Source organism: Larus michahellis, chromosome 1, assembly GCF_964199755.1.
Source record: "Larus michahellis chromosome 1, bLarMic1.1, whole genome shotgun sequence".
Taxonomy (NCBI): domain Eukaryota; kingdom Metazoa; phylum Chordata; class Aves; order Charadriiformes; family Laridae; genus Larus; species Larus michahellis.
The window spans coordinates 131,604,614-131,620,353 of NC_133896.1; the positions used below are offsets into that span (position 1 = coordinate 131,604,614).

Genomic DNA, 15,740 nt, shown 5'->3' on the forward strand with positions numbered 1-15,740 from the left:
AGTACAGCTTCTCAACAGTTACATGTTTGCCATTCTTCACATACCTGTGTGGTAATGGACGCGCTGTATCTCTGTGGAATCTTTTTCCATTGTGGAATTTAGTGGAATTTCCAAGCCATGGAAGAATTTATTCTTAGATTAAAAAAAAAAATAAATTCATCTTCTGCTCTACTTACCTGAATTTTTATTGGGCATTTATGTGGCTGTTAAATGGTTTGAGTTACTAGGTCATACGTTTAGATGATGATACTGACTTTCTGCATACGGAAAGAAAGAATAGCTTTGTTTTTCTTAGTATCACTCATTTGAAATATTAGGGAAATGTATTGTGTTTACAAACTGCTTGCATGCTGTCACTTACTGAACAGCTGTTTATCCCTTATTTTTTGCTTAGTCATTGAAATAGTACAGGAAAATGCAGTGAATTATATTATGTATTTTGGCTTAACATCATCATGCTACATTTTCTTGTATTTTTTTAAATTATTTAATTTTTTTGACAGTATTACACTTAGTAAATGTAGGGGAAATCCTCTATCCTACCAGTCTCTTGATTTAGTAGTATGAAAAACTTGACAGATTTTTAAATTAGTTTGGTGGCTATTTGTAGTTTAAGCGCATCCAACAAGCTGCATGAGTTGACAGAGGACATCTGTTGTTGCTAAAATACTGCGTTATCTCAATCAGTTTGAAAACAACCATTGTCGTATCTTAAAACAATTAATGATGGCGTGTGCTTTCTCATCTATAACATTTCTACCATTGTTTTTGGTGACGAGTCTTTGAAGCCAATATTAGTAAATATAGGCTGTGCTGAATCTGTTAATTTGAATTCTGATTTAGAAACTGATTAATTTTTCTTATAAACTTTTTTTTTTAATACACACACACACAAGGTAGTTTTCTCTATCCTTAGGTCACATACCATGATACCTCTCAAATCCTGCAGCTTTCAAATACGAGTGGAAGTTGCACAGAGTCACACATGATGGTGTTTTTATACAGCAAACAGTGCAAAGACTTCTAGCCTGTCTTTATAATACCTTCAGTAGACTTTTCTGTTTTACTTACTTTAATGATGGCGTTTCACTTTCATATTTCTGTTTGATTAGAAATTATACAAAAGCCTGAGTGAGGTGAAGTCGGAAGTGGAAACAGTGATAAAAACTGGGAGGCAGATTGTTCAAAAGCAGCAGACAGAGAACCCGAAAGAACTGGATGAAAGGCTTACAGCTTTGAAGTTGCAGTATAATGAATTGGGTGCAAAGGTAAGCTCTGTGTTTTTAATACAAAGCTCTACCCTCCTTTAACTGGCAAAGTGAAGAATAATCTTGGTATGGTAAGTAAACGGGGTTTTTTATTGGTTCCTTTCAAGGCCATCACATTTTCTAAACGGTGGGATAGAAAGAATGGAGACTAAGGCAATCGTCAGGATGCCTATGCAGTTACTCTGAGGAAAAAGTAACCTTTTAGACAAATATAAAATTCCTTTATTACGATTTAAAATTATACTTTCTTAATGTTTTAATTTATGTTTTTATACCAGTTCATTGTTTTTCTAGGGGCCAGAGGGGGGTGTTGTTTCGTTTTAATGCCTCAAATAGTCACTTTTTTCAGAAACCTTAGGTCAGAAAAGTACTTGGATTTTTATCGTGATTTTTTCACATTTTACTTAAAGAGCTACTTCATAAAAGAGAGAATTCTACCCTTTTCATTTCCTTCTGCCTCTGAGTGTACAGATCTTTAAGTATATCATGTCTGTTTATTGCTGTTTAAAAATCTGTTGACCAAAAATTCTTGCTACTGCAGATTTCTTCAGGAGGCATTTGTGTACCACTCTGCTTTGCTGCTTCTGCACGCTTGACTACACGTCTTCAGTTATTGTCGTACCTGTTCCCTGTATATGTATCTTAATATATAGCCCACATAGAATAGCGTTTAGCTATCAGAATGTGGAATATCTGTCCCATTGTTATACATTTCAAATACCAGCGAACCCTTGTTTAGAATTTAGTCATTTGTCATCCTCCATTCCATAGTGATTATCAAATTTCTTCATGTTGGACAAAAGTAAATCATCATCCTTTGAGCTCTGTAATGAGGAATGTATTTCCTTAGAATACAACTTTTGCTTGTTTTGTTTTAGATCTGATATTTATACAGTGTTCAGTTTGACCACGTAGTGAATGTCAGCATAGGCTTAGGAGGATTACACGAATATTTTCCCAGTCTTCTTGTACATAATCTCACCTTCATCTCCAGAAAAAGACAAATAGTTCTTAAAATGTGGCAGACTTTTACCTTATGATGCCAATGAAAAGTTATTTATATATAACTTACCTTGTGGACTCGATCCCTATTAACTTCCCAAACACTGTCATTCCTTGTGTAAAATTTCCATCTATACATCATATATTTCTTTATCAATTCATATACATTTAAATGCTGTTACACTTCCCAACAGGAAAACGTTTTGTTTACTCAATTTTTTCCCAAAAGTCAACTAAACAGACAGTAGGAAAGACAGACTACTAACCAGTATTAACGAGACTGTGGTTGAAAAAAATCAGATGTGAGTCCCTAAAAGCTTTTTATGCTGGGTCTGCATTATCTATGGAGTGTGTTGCCTGCTCCTGAAGTACAGTGGCCTGCATGGACCTTCAAGCTCTGAAGAGGAGTTGTGGCATTGTCCTAAAGAAGACCAAGCAAATAATTCCATTACCAACTGTCCTTCATTATTCTCTTTTCTTCCTCTTGTTAGAAGTATCCACAGAACTTCTAAAAACTGTAGGATTAGAGTAAATTTGATGCTGTAACTAGCTGGATGAAGATTGTGAATGACAGATGTAGCTGTCCGTTTATTTTTAAAATTTATATACTTCAAATATATAAAACAGGACAGAATGCAAATTCTTTTATTTTGTCAGATTATAAATTATTAAAACCATAAATTATTACTAGCTAGGGAAATGAGCCCATAGTAATACTGAGAGTCAGTATGTGGTTTAAACACCTAAGGATAATCAAGCCCCACTGTCTACGACAAAACAATAAGAGTTATGCTACTTTTGACAGCGATAATACTCATTTGGGAACCTGAATTAAAACAGCTCGCTCTCTTGCTAGAAAAAAAAGGTATTAAGAGACATCAATCCTTTGAGTGTCAAGAAAACTGAAGAGTCTGCTTCATTAAGGTGTGGATAGCTATCATATGAGATTAGATAATATATTCGGTTTGTCCATTATGTTAGAAAGGACTGTAGCATTTATTCCTACATGATGTTTAACAAAACAGCAGACAGGTGCCATTGTTATAAGAAACCTCTCTTAACTAATGAAGGGGTAAAACTGTGCCATTAGGAAGCCATTAGTGATCTGAAGTGAGCCGTATTGCAAATTAATGCGTCTCAAAAATCTGCAGTGCTGTGTTTAGCTTTGTTGTCCTGGATGTAATTTCTCACATTTACTTTTACATAACAGGGTAGTTAACAGTTTTAGAGAGAGTCACAAAAGCACAGAGTTATAGAGCTAAAAGAATCAGTTGGCCATTATCAGCCCTAATTGATTGCATTGAGTCAAATTTAAGAGAAAACTGATAATAGTTATAACTAATAGTAAGTCTCAGGACTGAAATGTATAGTCTGAGGGAAAAGCGCATCCCCAGGCAGAGATTCACTTGTGTGATTTCACAGGTACTGCTTCAGGAGGTCCCCTCGTATTTAAAACTATCCTCAAGCACATTTTTAAGCGTATGGAATGGTTTAATTTAAACATGTTGAACAATGCTGAAGTGTTGTGCTCTGAAATGGACAGGAAAATTATTATAATTTCTGATGATTTCTGTACGTACTCTGTTTGTTTCTATGTATTTTAGGTATCATAACTTTAGACACTCTAAGCCTAGAAAATCTTCCCCTTAAGAAGAAGGGGAAGGTGTGAGGGTGTGGGGTTTTGTATTTGTTGCCTCTTTTTTTTTTTTTTAGTATATACACATACAGATATAAATACCCAGGAATAGTCCTAATTGCTTAGGTAGTATCAGACCTTAAACCTCGCTTTGGTCTAGGAATGAGTTTTGTCTGTTTAGACCATCAAATTTTTCCCTTCGTTTTTAGCCAAATATGCTTTAAAAGCACGACCGATAATTTTGAAACTTCAGCATTGGACTCAGTGTAAATAGGTTTGAGACGAAACTGTAAGAAAACACAATGTCATTTGAATGTCACGCTGTAACGGTTGCATTTTTATGGTAACTATCCCGTGCTTGTGCTTGCTTATGTGTTCTCTTGCTCGTATTCTCTCCCTCTCCGACACAAGCACATATGCATACATACACGCAAACAACTGTATTACAATTCAGGTAGTTCGTTGGTTGTGAGTGGCGGTAAGGTGGGATCCTTAGCATACTCGTGGCAAATCTCTCTCTGGTAATTCATTAGCACAGGGAGCTGGATTCTAAAAGCAAGTGGCAGTAATAATGTTCTTGCTGCTCTCCTAAGGGCATTGCATGCAGTAGGGGCTATTACTTACAAGGTCAGGTCTTTCCTCACAATCCCACTGCTGCACAGGAATTTTGGGCTGTAAGAGTGAAAGGCTGTAAAATACCTTTCTTTTCCTGTAAATACCTGCTTTTCTCATTTTACTTTTATTTATTATATCCAAGAATTCTTGGGAGCAAACTATCTAAACTAGCTAAAATAGCTTTAAAATACAGAGAAAATTTACAGAGATAGTGTTTGCTATCACTTTATGATACAGAAGGCCTCTAGAGGGCACTGTTTCCTATTTTTCTTTAGAAATACATCTTTACATTTGAAGTACAAACAGAAACTGATTAATCAGTAACCTCTGGATATATAGACTGTATATGGAAATACTGTAGTATTATTAATAGTACATACATAATTTAGAGATGTATATAGCAACACAGATATTCTTTCTGTATTTGGGCGTGTATCAGTAACTTCATTTTATAGTATATCAGGTGTTTAGAATTCTTACACAGGCAATCAAGCTTAGGGTAGTGCGCTTTGCATTCTATTGCTGCTAAGTACCTGCAAATAGTTCTTTATAATGACTGTTAATACTTAACAGAGGAAGACATGAACAACATGTGTGAATTCATGGCTCTATGTATGAATGGAACTCTAAAAAGCTGAGTTTTATGGTCCTTCCCAGGAATTTACCTCTTGGCCTGGCTGTAAGTTCTGAGGTCTCATCTAATAAATTTGGTATACAAGAAAGAGCACATAAAGCATATTGAGTGAAGAAGAACTGTGCTGAGATTTTAGTAGTAAGCCTCTACAGAGTGATAATATACCATCAGGGACACTTTATTTCTTATTCCCTGTGCAAATCTGATCTGTTTACTCAGGGATACCAAAAGCCAGGTACCTAACCTCGGAATCACGGAATCACGGAATCTTCAGAGTTGGAAGGGACCTCTAGAGATCATCTAGTCCAACACCCCTGCTAGAGCAGGATTGCCTAAAACATCATATTACATTTTAAAACCTCGGTCTCTCCTTGGCAGTAGAGCTAGGAATCAATCTGATCATTGCGCCACTACTTGTACTTCAACAGCGTCAAAGCCCAAAATAGTTTTAGTAGATACTGATACCAGTTTTGCATACCAGGCACTAAGGTAGACAATTTTTTTCTATTTAAAAATGCTTAAATAAAAATTGGTGGCTACAGTCTCATTTGATTACTAATTGATATGCAAGGTAATTAGTAATTTCTTTTAAGTATTAGTGACCTATGGAACACTTTTAATCGACCTTTTTTGATCGGGCTTTTTTAAACTTCAGCACAACATAATTTATTAATTAATTTTCTAACTATTAGTTGCCTAATGTCTATTGTGGTGTAGGTTCCCAACCTGAGATCTCTTCATTTACTCTTCTGCCTTCTCTACTAAGTGTATGCAACCTTCTCTCTCTCCCCCTGGATATGCTCAGGGGCTTCCAGGGAAGACTGTATTTCCCTTATTCCTCCAGGTTACACCAAAATTCAGTAGGACAGTCAAGACAGCATAAATATTCAGCCTTCTTTCCGGGTACCACGTAATGTAAGTACATTACAAGGTACTGTGTAAGTTCTTAGAACTTAACAAATAAACCAGAGATTGTCCATAGTACTTCACATCCAAAACATTCAGCAAATTAAAAGCTTAAAGTCAACTGTACTGCCTTAGTTTGACATCGTTCAGTGACTTTTGTGTTACAAGATTTTGCGGTTTCTTTACCAGAGAATTTTTTTTTCTTCTATGTAGTGTAGCTATACGGAAAAAACCGGGAGGATTCAATATCACTATATGGCCATCTGTGTGAAAATATACTCTCCGAAGGGTTTTGACATCTATTTTGTGTCTCAAGGAAAGCCTGCTAATTCAATTGTTCCAAATTAATTTGCTATGCATGACTTCAGAATCGAGGAGGAGGAGGTTTGCAGAGGTCTGCTGCTAGTTCAAACTCAATATGTCTTTATGCACATATTTTTCTTGTATGTGTTTGCATTCTAGCAGCAAAATTACAGCTATTGAGACAACTAAGGCAAGATGTAACTATATTAAAAGTGCAGTTTGGCTTGTGAAATTGCAAGTTAAGCTTTTCTAGAAAATGATACATAAAATCATTAAACCTGTTTGAAGAGTTAAGAAACACATGTTTTCTTTCTGCAGGTGACAGAAAAAAAGCAAGAGTTAGAGAAATGCTTGAAATTGTCCCGGAAGCTACGAAAAGAAATTAATGCTATGACAGAATGGCTTGCAGCGACAGACGCAGAATTGACAAAGAGATCAGCTGTGCAGGGGATGCCTAGCAATTTGGATGCTGAAATTTCCTGGGGCAAGGTAACAATGTAACACACAGCGTACCTTTATATATCTCAGTTTATGCATATTACCGAAAGATAGATTTATTTCTTGATAAAGAAAGTGAATAAAAATTCTGGCGTTTTAATAAGTGGAACTTCCTAACTGTCATGGCATTATCTCACCCTAACATTAATGCTCAGAAAAGTTTAAACCATCTTGTCAATAGCACAGTTCAGCTTCGTATTGCCGTAATCTTCACTGAGATTAATTTGAAGTTAGAATTTCATTTTTTAGAGTACTATAAATTATCCAGCCAGTATCCATGTAAATAAAGATCCATGTAAATAGAGATCCCTTTCCTTCTCCTCCCATTCTGCTCATGATTAGAAAAGTATTAAACAGTAAAACAGCTCCTGTGGATGAAAGATTTATGATATCATAACTCTATATATTCCACATGGTCAGAGAGCAGCCAGGGGGTGGGATATTTGTTTTCTCACCCTTTTTGGTTTGTAGCTCATTCATTTTCATTCTGGAGGCTTCTTACTTCCATGAGACATCACCTTAAACTATTATTTTAGGTTAAAACTCAAAGCCTAAAATGAAACTTTCCTCAAAATTACTACGTGTGCCACAGTTAAGATAAACATCTCACAGAATCACTGAGGAATGCAAGAGTTTGATATTAAAACGTGTATCTCTGTATGATGTTAAGACTTAGGACAGCATCATTCAACACTAGTTAATCTAGTTTGTATTCTGCATATGTAATAAAAATCCAATATAACTCTGAACACAAGTCATCATTGTACACACGTACCAAAATCTGTGCTTTAGTGGAAACTATGATCGACATTATCCAAAGCTTCAAAATTTCAAATAATTATGTGCAGCCAGAAGCACTTTGGATAAATGTTTCTATATAGTTTCAAAACAAAACAACAAAGAAAACCCCTTAAACCGTAGCAGGGGTTGTGCAAAAATTTACCACTTCTGCTTTGTTTAATAGGAAGAATCCTTTAAACTTTTTACCAGTTTCACCATGCATTATAGAAATAGTCATGAATAATACACAGGCAACCTTACTAATTTTTTTTTAAAGGCTGTGCAGATTAAAGGCACTGGAGTAAAATTTGGTTTGTGGTTTTGGGTTTTTTGTTTTGGTTTGGGTTTTTTGTCTTTAACTGCCCCTTTCAAGCTTCTGAGCTTGATAAAATGTCTTTAGCCTTGAAATGCACTGATGATTTACAAACTAATAACAACAAAAAGAAAGTCTACAAGTCTTTTGTGAGGTTTGGAATTCGGGGTTTTTTGGTCATCAGTCTGTAAGAAGGACAGTATTTTCAAAGCAGTATCCAAATATAAACTTTTGCTGTTATTATCTTACGGTTACTGCTTTGACTGTTGCTGCTTTGACTTTCAAATCCAAACCTCGATACCTAAAAACCGCATCACTGTTTGATGTTTTCTCATTTTCAGTTGTTGCTTTTCCTACAGTAAAGTCTGTGCAGTTCCTCTCATTACTTTTGATTGAGATTGGGATCTTAACACCCATAACAAAGGACAAGTGTCAGATTTTTAAGAGGTGGGTTAGACAATCATGTGGTTGTAATGCCCGCAAACTAACCTACCAGTTACTCAGTCCATTTACCCAGTCATGAAAGGAAGAGTCGTCTTTGGTGGTGTTAAACTACACAGTACAGTTCTACTGAAACAGAAATGTGCACTGTATGTTCCTGCATGCATATTCAGGAAAATTATTCCAGGTGAATATAGCATCACAGCAGTTTAAATAGAAAAATTTGTACTTAATATCATTTAATTGTTAGATATGAACCTTAATGCCTCAGAAGTTGCATAATTAGAACCTAAAGCCTGATGATCAGTGCAGTTACACAGTGGGAAGTCCTTGTTATGTCTTACACTTGCTACAACATGTACAACATATTTTTATCTTATGACAATCCAAAAAGGTAACAAGAACTAATTAAAATAAGAAATATTAACATGAAAAATATATAAAACGGGAACCACTCCACCTACTAATCTTAAAGAACGTCATTGAGTATTGTGAATTCTCACAAGGAATTGATACATAAAGTATTGCAAGAAAAACTGGTAAAAAGCATATTTTGGCTTCAAATCTTGCTCAAAGCTTGCACTGCAGTCTAACCTCATATAGTAGTACCTCAGCTCTTCTCCTTCAGTCAGTTCATCACTAATATAAGAATAAACAAACAACTTTGGTTGAGAGCACCTGCCTCTTGTTGAAGTATGTATGTACTGAGTGAGTGGCTTTCAGAATTCCTTTATTCAGATTGTCTTTAGGAAACATAAACCAATATTCACATAAGCAGATTTTTAATTCTGAACAATCCAGCAGATAGTATAGGTGGCAGATCCTAGCCTTCCAAATGTAAGTATTTGCAGAAAGCACGTGAAGTGGGTATACTTTTTCCTGAAGAACCGGCTCCCACTAAGAGGCAGGAATTGCTGCATGTTATCCGGGACAATTTAAAATTCTTGTGAGGACTTCATAAATGAGTATGATACTGATACTCCTATGTGGATTTCAATGAGGCATCATACAAAATCTTATATCAATAATTCAGTCCCCAGAACCAGAGGCTCACAGTGTCTGATTAATGTCGCAGCTTTGGGCTTTGGACTTCCCGGGTCAGTGGGCTGCCAAAGACAGTAACCGATATAATGAAACGCACTGGGAGATGAATTAAGCCCAGCAGATTCCCATTGTGAGGAAAGTCTGCAGAAAAACTACGATGGAAAATGGAGGGGGAGAGAGGAGAACTCAATAGTGTGAATAAACGGAAAATTGGATGTGCGCTGCTATCGATATAACTAAGCAGAGAACTTATGATTATTTTTTTTAATAATGCACGAGGAAGCTGTTATATTTATTAATGCACTTATTTCTAATTCATTTTCAGTACCCAAGACTTCTCAAAAGTGAAAAGAACTCAGAAAGTTTCAAAGATAATTATTAAGTTTAGAATAAAAGAATCATACATGCGAACATTGTCTTCAAGGTATAAACACCTAGAAATAAAGAGGAATGTCCATCTTGAGTAGGAAATTATGTTAATCAACATTAATCTAGACATGAAGGGAAGTGTGTTACTTATTTGTTCATGCCTAGAATTTTTCTAAGGAAAACTTGGCACACTTAAGTGAAATGAGATGGGCAGTATACTGAAGACTGTAAATCCTGCCCTTTTACTCACCAGAGACAAGCTAAATCTTTCCATTTGAATTCAGTTCTGTTATAATAGATAAGAAAAATTACATACGGGTGGAAAGAGAGTCATTAAACATTGTATATTAGAAATCCGTTTATAATTAGAAGTCTGATTTAGTGAACATATTTATCACTGAAGACATTAACCATTGCAGGGTTTATTTGTCTTTTAATCAGGAACAGGCCTGATAAGGATTAGATTGCCAGGAAATTCATGTTCTCAAAAAGGAAATGGCAGATGGTGTTACTAGGAAAAGTTCTGTATCACTCCCTGCTATCGGCAATATGAGTCTGGCAGTGCTTTAACATAATATTTTAGCACAGTGTATAATACCAGTGAGCATAAAGTTGACTTGACGTACTTAGAATTACATTAGCTAACACATTTAGCAACATATTTCCTGTCAGTAAAATCAATAAAAGAAAATGATCTGAAAACTGTGTCAACTGATGCATAGTCAGTGGCCAGAACACAATAAAAATAAAAGGTGTGCTGTGAATAAACAAATAAATATGTATAATCAGCCACTGTGAAGGCCATAATGTCAGATTCTGATTAATTCTGTTATCCCACCCATGAGAGCTGAGCCACCTAACTAATTTCTTTTAGAGCGGTTCAAATTGCAAAGATTAGTTCCGAGTAATCCACAGCATACGAGCAGTGTGGAGGCGCAGAGAACTTTCTTCAGTCACTTGCTGGTATTTGTTGGCAGAGTGAAATCCCAAGTGGATGGAATGAAAAGATGCATTTCTGCAGTTATGAAACAAGAGAGCTAACAGGGAAGAAGAACAGGGTTTCTGCTGAAAAAGATTGCATTAAAAATATTAAGGGAATATTAAAATATTTCATATTTCTTTTCAGTGGAGTTCTCTAAGTCTTAAGATGTCATTATAATGCTTTATTATTGTCCCATTTATTATGTAAGCTTTATGTGCTATTTGATAACTATGCCATTTTCTTATATGCAAAGTAACTTTAAACATCTCAATATAAATGTTGTAGAATTTGGACTCTTGTTTAATAATTAAGCATTAAAACTGTATTTTGAATACTGGAATGGGATATAATTCACACTTTTTAAAAGGACACTGTTACCAAAAGCAATTGTGAGAATATGAAGAGCATTCACAATTTTACCAGAGCTAAAGAGGAACAATTTACTTTTTACTTACTGCTCTTCACAAAATGCTTTCCCTTCCTGTAGGAAGCAAGACTGTGTGTTCTAGTAAGAACTTACTAGCTGTTTTAATATTTGATGTTCTTAGTGTGGAGAATTTTTAATTTCCTGAACTTTTATTTTTTATCCTGCTCATGTAGGCAACACGGAAGGAGATTGAGAAACGCCAGGTCCATCTTAAGAGCATCAGTGATTTAGGAGAGAATTTGAAGACAGTCCTGAAAGGAAAAGAAAGTCTAGTGGATGATAAACTCAGCCTCCTGAACAGTAATTGGAAAGCAGTAACTTCACGCGCTGAGGAATGGTTCAATCTGTTACTGGTAAGGAAAATGCATTTGTACACATAGAGGAAATGTTGGTGCCTAGTCCTAGGTGCTCAGCCTTATAGGAGTGCTTCTTCTGGTGGCCTGGACTATGCTTATTGAATACAAAAGTACAGAGACAATCAGATTGTTTTTTGTTCAGTACGTCATGTATATTTTAAGAATCTGAGTGCTTACAGAGCGATGGTTCTGTAGAGTCTTCATTGTTGCTGCTTCCCATTCTTGTCTGCCTCAGTAGTTCCTGCACTGTTTTGGGTTTTTTTTTTTCTAATGAATGAAATGCAGTTTCTCCCCATGGACCTAGACTTATTGAATATGAATCAAGTGACAGAAATAGTCAGCTAAGTGGAGTAAATCTTATATTAACAACAACAACCTCAGCTGCTTTGGCTACATTAGCTCTTCTGTTTGGAATACTACAGTTGGGAAGTAAGTCTCTACTTGCATGTTGGTTTGGTCCTCAGGGTAGTTTTGGCGTGTGTGAACTAGATTCATCTTGGAGACAACTAAATCAGCTCTGCTCCAGGTGCACACCTAATGTGCTCATGGACTATGGTCTTTCAGAACTGCGTGACCCTCCTTTGGATAGTTTTATAGTGCATGTTTTGGTGGGGACAATTACTTAAGGGGACCAGATTAAGCCTAGTCAAAAGTAAAATCCCTAATACATATTTAATACAGATTCAGGAGCCTCAGCCCCAGCTGCTTCAAACTGCTGATAGTCACGTAACTACATTCTCCCTTAAAATTCATTCTGCCATGAAGAGATGACAGCTTGAACCCTTAAACACAGAATAGTCTTAACCATTGGCCTGCCAGAACACTTTGGGAAATCTTGTATGCTGTTTCTGTTGCTGAGAGCATGGGAATGCAGTTTCAACCTAGAAAAACTAAAGTGATTCTCAAGGTTGTGTTCGCCTTTATCATGACTTGTTACAGCTCCACTGGAGTCTGTGTGGCTACATTACAAGTACTTCTGTGACGGATATACAGCATCAATACAGGGCTTCTTCAGCTGTATGTAGTATACAAGTGAAAGCATTTAGTTGTGTCTATTCTGCCTGGAAAACTCAAGCATTTCATTCAGTGTGATGTAGGTGCTCAGCTTCATTGTGGAACTGATTATAATGGAGTTTGTAGACTGGTATAGTTATGTATTCCTCTACTTTCTTTCTTGGCTTTGGATTCTTTTGTTAGTATTTACTGGAACCCGTGATTAAAAGGTATAAGAGAGGGAGTTGGTCTTTTACTGATTTTAGAACAGTGTAAAATAAAGGTACGTATGTGTGCGGGCCAAAAGGACTAGTAAAATCCTTGATCTCTGGTGTGTGGTACGGGTATGTATTGTTTGGATATGCATAGGCCTCGTTCTAGTGAGCTCACCAAAAAAGACAAAATATTTTTAAATTAAGGAGAGAAAAAAAGATTTATCAGAGTATCAACTGGAATAGCTTTTCTAAAAAGCAGAGTCTCACAGCAGAGACATTAGATGAGGTGTAAATAAGAGTTTGATATACAAAGCTCCTGTTCTTGGTTGTGCATCCTTCTTACTATCTGAGTTTCAATCAACTTAGTGGCTTTCTAAAATGAGTTCTGGACCTGGTTCACAGGAAACTCTTCTTTCCACCTCCAGTAGGTCTGTCTGTCAGCTTCCTGTTCCTCTCAGTAGTCTGGCCAAGCTGCAGACACTTGCGTCTTGCTGTGACTTCATCACCCTCCTGCCTGTCACTTTGGAAGCTTCTCTCTCTCTCCTAGAATGTCTTTTTAAAGAAACTTAACATATAAAGTGAGAGCCAACAAACAACAGATTCTGTCCTTCACAAAACAAGCAGTTACTGTGTAAAATAAACAAGTTTAGCTTCATACTGTATGCATGTTTGCCACAGTTGGCGTAATTACGGCTATTATTTCAGTTCTCATTACTTTTTTTGTATGCAGTATTTACCTTTTCCACATACAGGAATATCAAAAGCAAATGGATGCTTTTGATCAGAATGTAGCTAATGTCACAACTTGGATGTATCGTGCTGAAATACTGTTGGATGAATCTGATAAACAAAAGCCCCAGCAAAAAGAGGAAATTCTTAAGGTAAAAAAATGCAATTTTCTGGAAAGCATTAACTTTATTCTAAAAAGGACTGTGTCAAAACTAGCATATTTGGAAAGGTATCACAAATTGATTAACATCCTTTTTTTCTGTGATAAAGCTGCCCTCTGGCAGCTTGTAGATTACTTAATAAATTTGTACTGCATTACAGAAGTTACACCCTTGCAGAAATAAAACCAGATATGTTATTATAAGTCTTTGGGAATTCCTGCTGAGTAGAACAGCAGCTTATTAATCCTGTGTTTGCTGGAAAATACTCTTTAAACACATCTGATTGAATAAAATCCTTTTTTTCTGTGTTCTTCATTTTTAATTGCTTTTCTGATTTTCTGTGATACTTTTCTGATATCTATGGTATCTGCATTTCTTATCTCTGTCATATGATTGTTTTATTTCTATGAACACTCTTTGCGTTGATGCCAGATGAACACCAGAGACAAGAATATTATATGGTGAACTAGCTGTATAATAACGGGTTAGTGTACTGATCAGAAAGTTTTATTGCATCATTTGACCAACTGATGAAAAATTAACTTTCAGGATAGATGTGGATTTTGAATTTTTGAAATATCTCATTTAAAATACCTTCTTTGTTAAGATTAAACAACTTCAAATTATTATCTATACGGATTATTTTTTTTCTTCTGAAATCGGTGTGAAGTTTTACTTTGTACTGAACTTTATGGTCAGAACATACTATCTGAAGAACAGTTAGCAAATCAAAATCAGAATTGTATTGCTGACGCTAACATAATGATACCATTTACTGAAGAAAAACCTTACAAATTCCAAGGCAGAGCATACATCAATGCCTCATTGATCTCAGCAGGATTGCAGGACAGACTTTTGTAGTTGAAAGAGCAATCTTGCCATCATCAGGTACAAAGTACAATTTTCTTTGCCGTCAATACAGGTATATATATTTGTATTGCACAAAGGCATTTCATACAGACAGTGAAATGTAATTCTGAATGCCCAACTGTGTTTATGATTCCTGAATGCCTGGCTATCTTTTTCGCCCTCTACCCATACTGGGATCTACTGTTAAGATTACTGTTGCAGAGGAAGGAGGTATTTGCCCTCAACTTTTTGTAATTTGTGGTAGATTTATAGAAAAAATTCCCACTGGTTTTCATCCGGTCATTTTTCTCCGCCTCAACTACAGGCATGAACAGTAATGAAAGCAACAGCTATACATCCAGTTCCGTAACACATGAATTAGCAGCTCTTCTTTGCTTTAGAAACATAAAATAATTTCGTGTGTCCTGAAATATGCTGAAGGTTGTATTATTGCGGATAAGAACCTGTCTAGAAATAACGTTCACCATTAATTTCCTCTAGGAGATATTAAAACAGACACGTAGATACATTCCTACTATAAATTTGAGGGATGATGGAATGTTATCTAATGTACTTCTACTGGATTTACACACTCATGCATAATTATCTGAATTTGCTTTGTGGTTTTGCTCCCTATTCCTTTGCACACTCTCTCTCTCTCTCTCTCTTTCTCTCTCTTTGCATTTATTACTAACTTCAAGCCCTGTCTCTTGCTCACGGACTGTAGCGCTTAAAGGCTGAGCTGAATGATATGCATCCAAAGGTGGACTCTGTGCGTGACCGGGCGGTAGACTTGATGACAAACCGTGGAGATCACTGCAGGAAAGTAGTAGAGCCTAAACTGTCAGAGCTCAACCAGCGATTTGCAGCTATATCGCAAAGAATTAAGAGTGGAAAGGTAGGAGGACTTGCTTCCATGTGGAGATGCATACAAAACGGTATTTATATAAGGTGCATGATTACAGCTACATAGCAGGCTACAGTTTCCCCAAAAACTAAGCTTTTAAAGGAAAAAAGTGTAGATCCGAAGAATATATGGGGTTTTTAAATGTGGATTTTGGCATTAAGGTCATTTATCGACGTTTCACAATTGGAAGTATTCTCTGACTTTATGTGAACCTAACAATGATTACTTCATTAACTTATAAAGAATGAGCAACATCTAGGAATCAGTAAGATTCTTAGTCTTCCCAAAGTAGGAGTAGCCTTTTTTTTTTTA

At 36.0% G+C, this 15,740-nt stretch overlaps 1 protein-coding gene across 7 annotated transcripts in view; it reads left to right on the forward strand.

Annotated features, from left to right (window-relative positions):
- The window catches only part of DMD (dystrophin), a 1,292,219-nt gene that overhangs the window by 599,383 nt on the left and 677,096 nt on the right, over positions 1-15,740 (forward strand). For 6 of the 7 annotated variants that reach the window (XM_074604145.1, XM_074604126.1, XM_074604154.1 and 3 more), the window contains 5 exons: positions 1,113-1,268; positions 6,683-6,853; positions 11,392-11,571; positions 13,535-13,663; positions 15,249-15,419. In XM_074604145.1, the coding sequence (XP_074460246.1) occupies positions 1,113-1,268; positions 6,683-6,853; positions 11,392-11,571; positions 13,535-13,663; positions 15,249-15,419 (807 nt within the window). Of the gene's footprint in view, positions 1-1,112; positions 1,269-6,682; positions 6,854-11,391; positions 11,572-13,534; positions 13,664-15,222; positions 15,420-15,740 lie in introns of those variants that run through there. The other variant, XM_074604170.1, reaches the window with a different exon arrangement.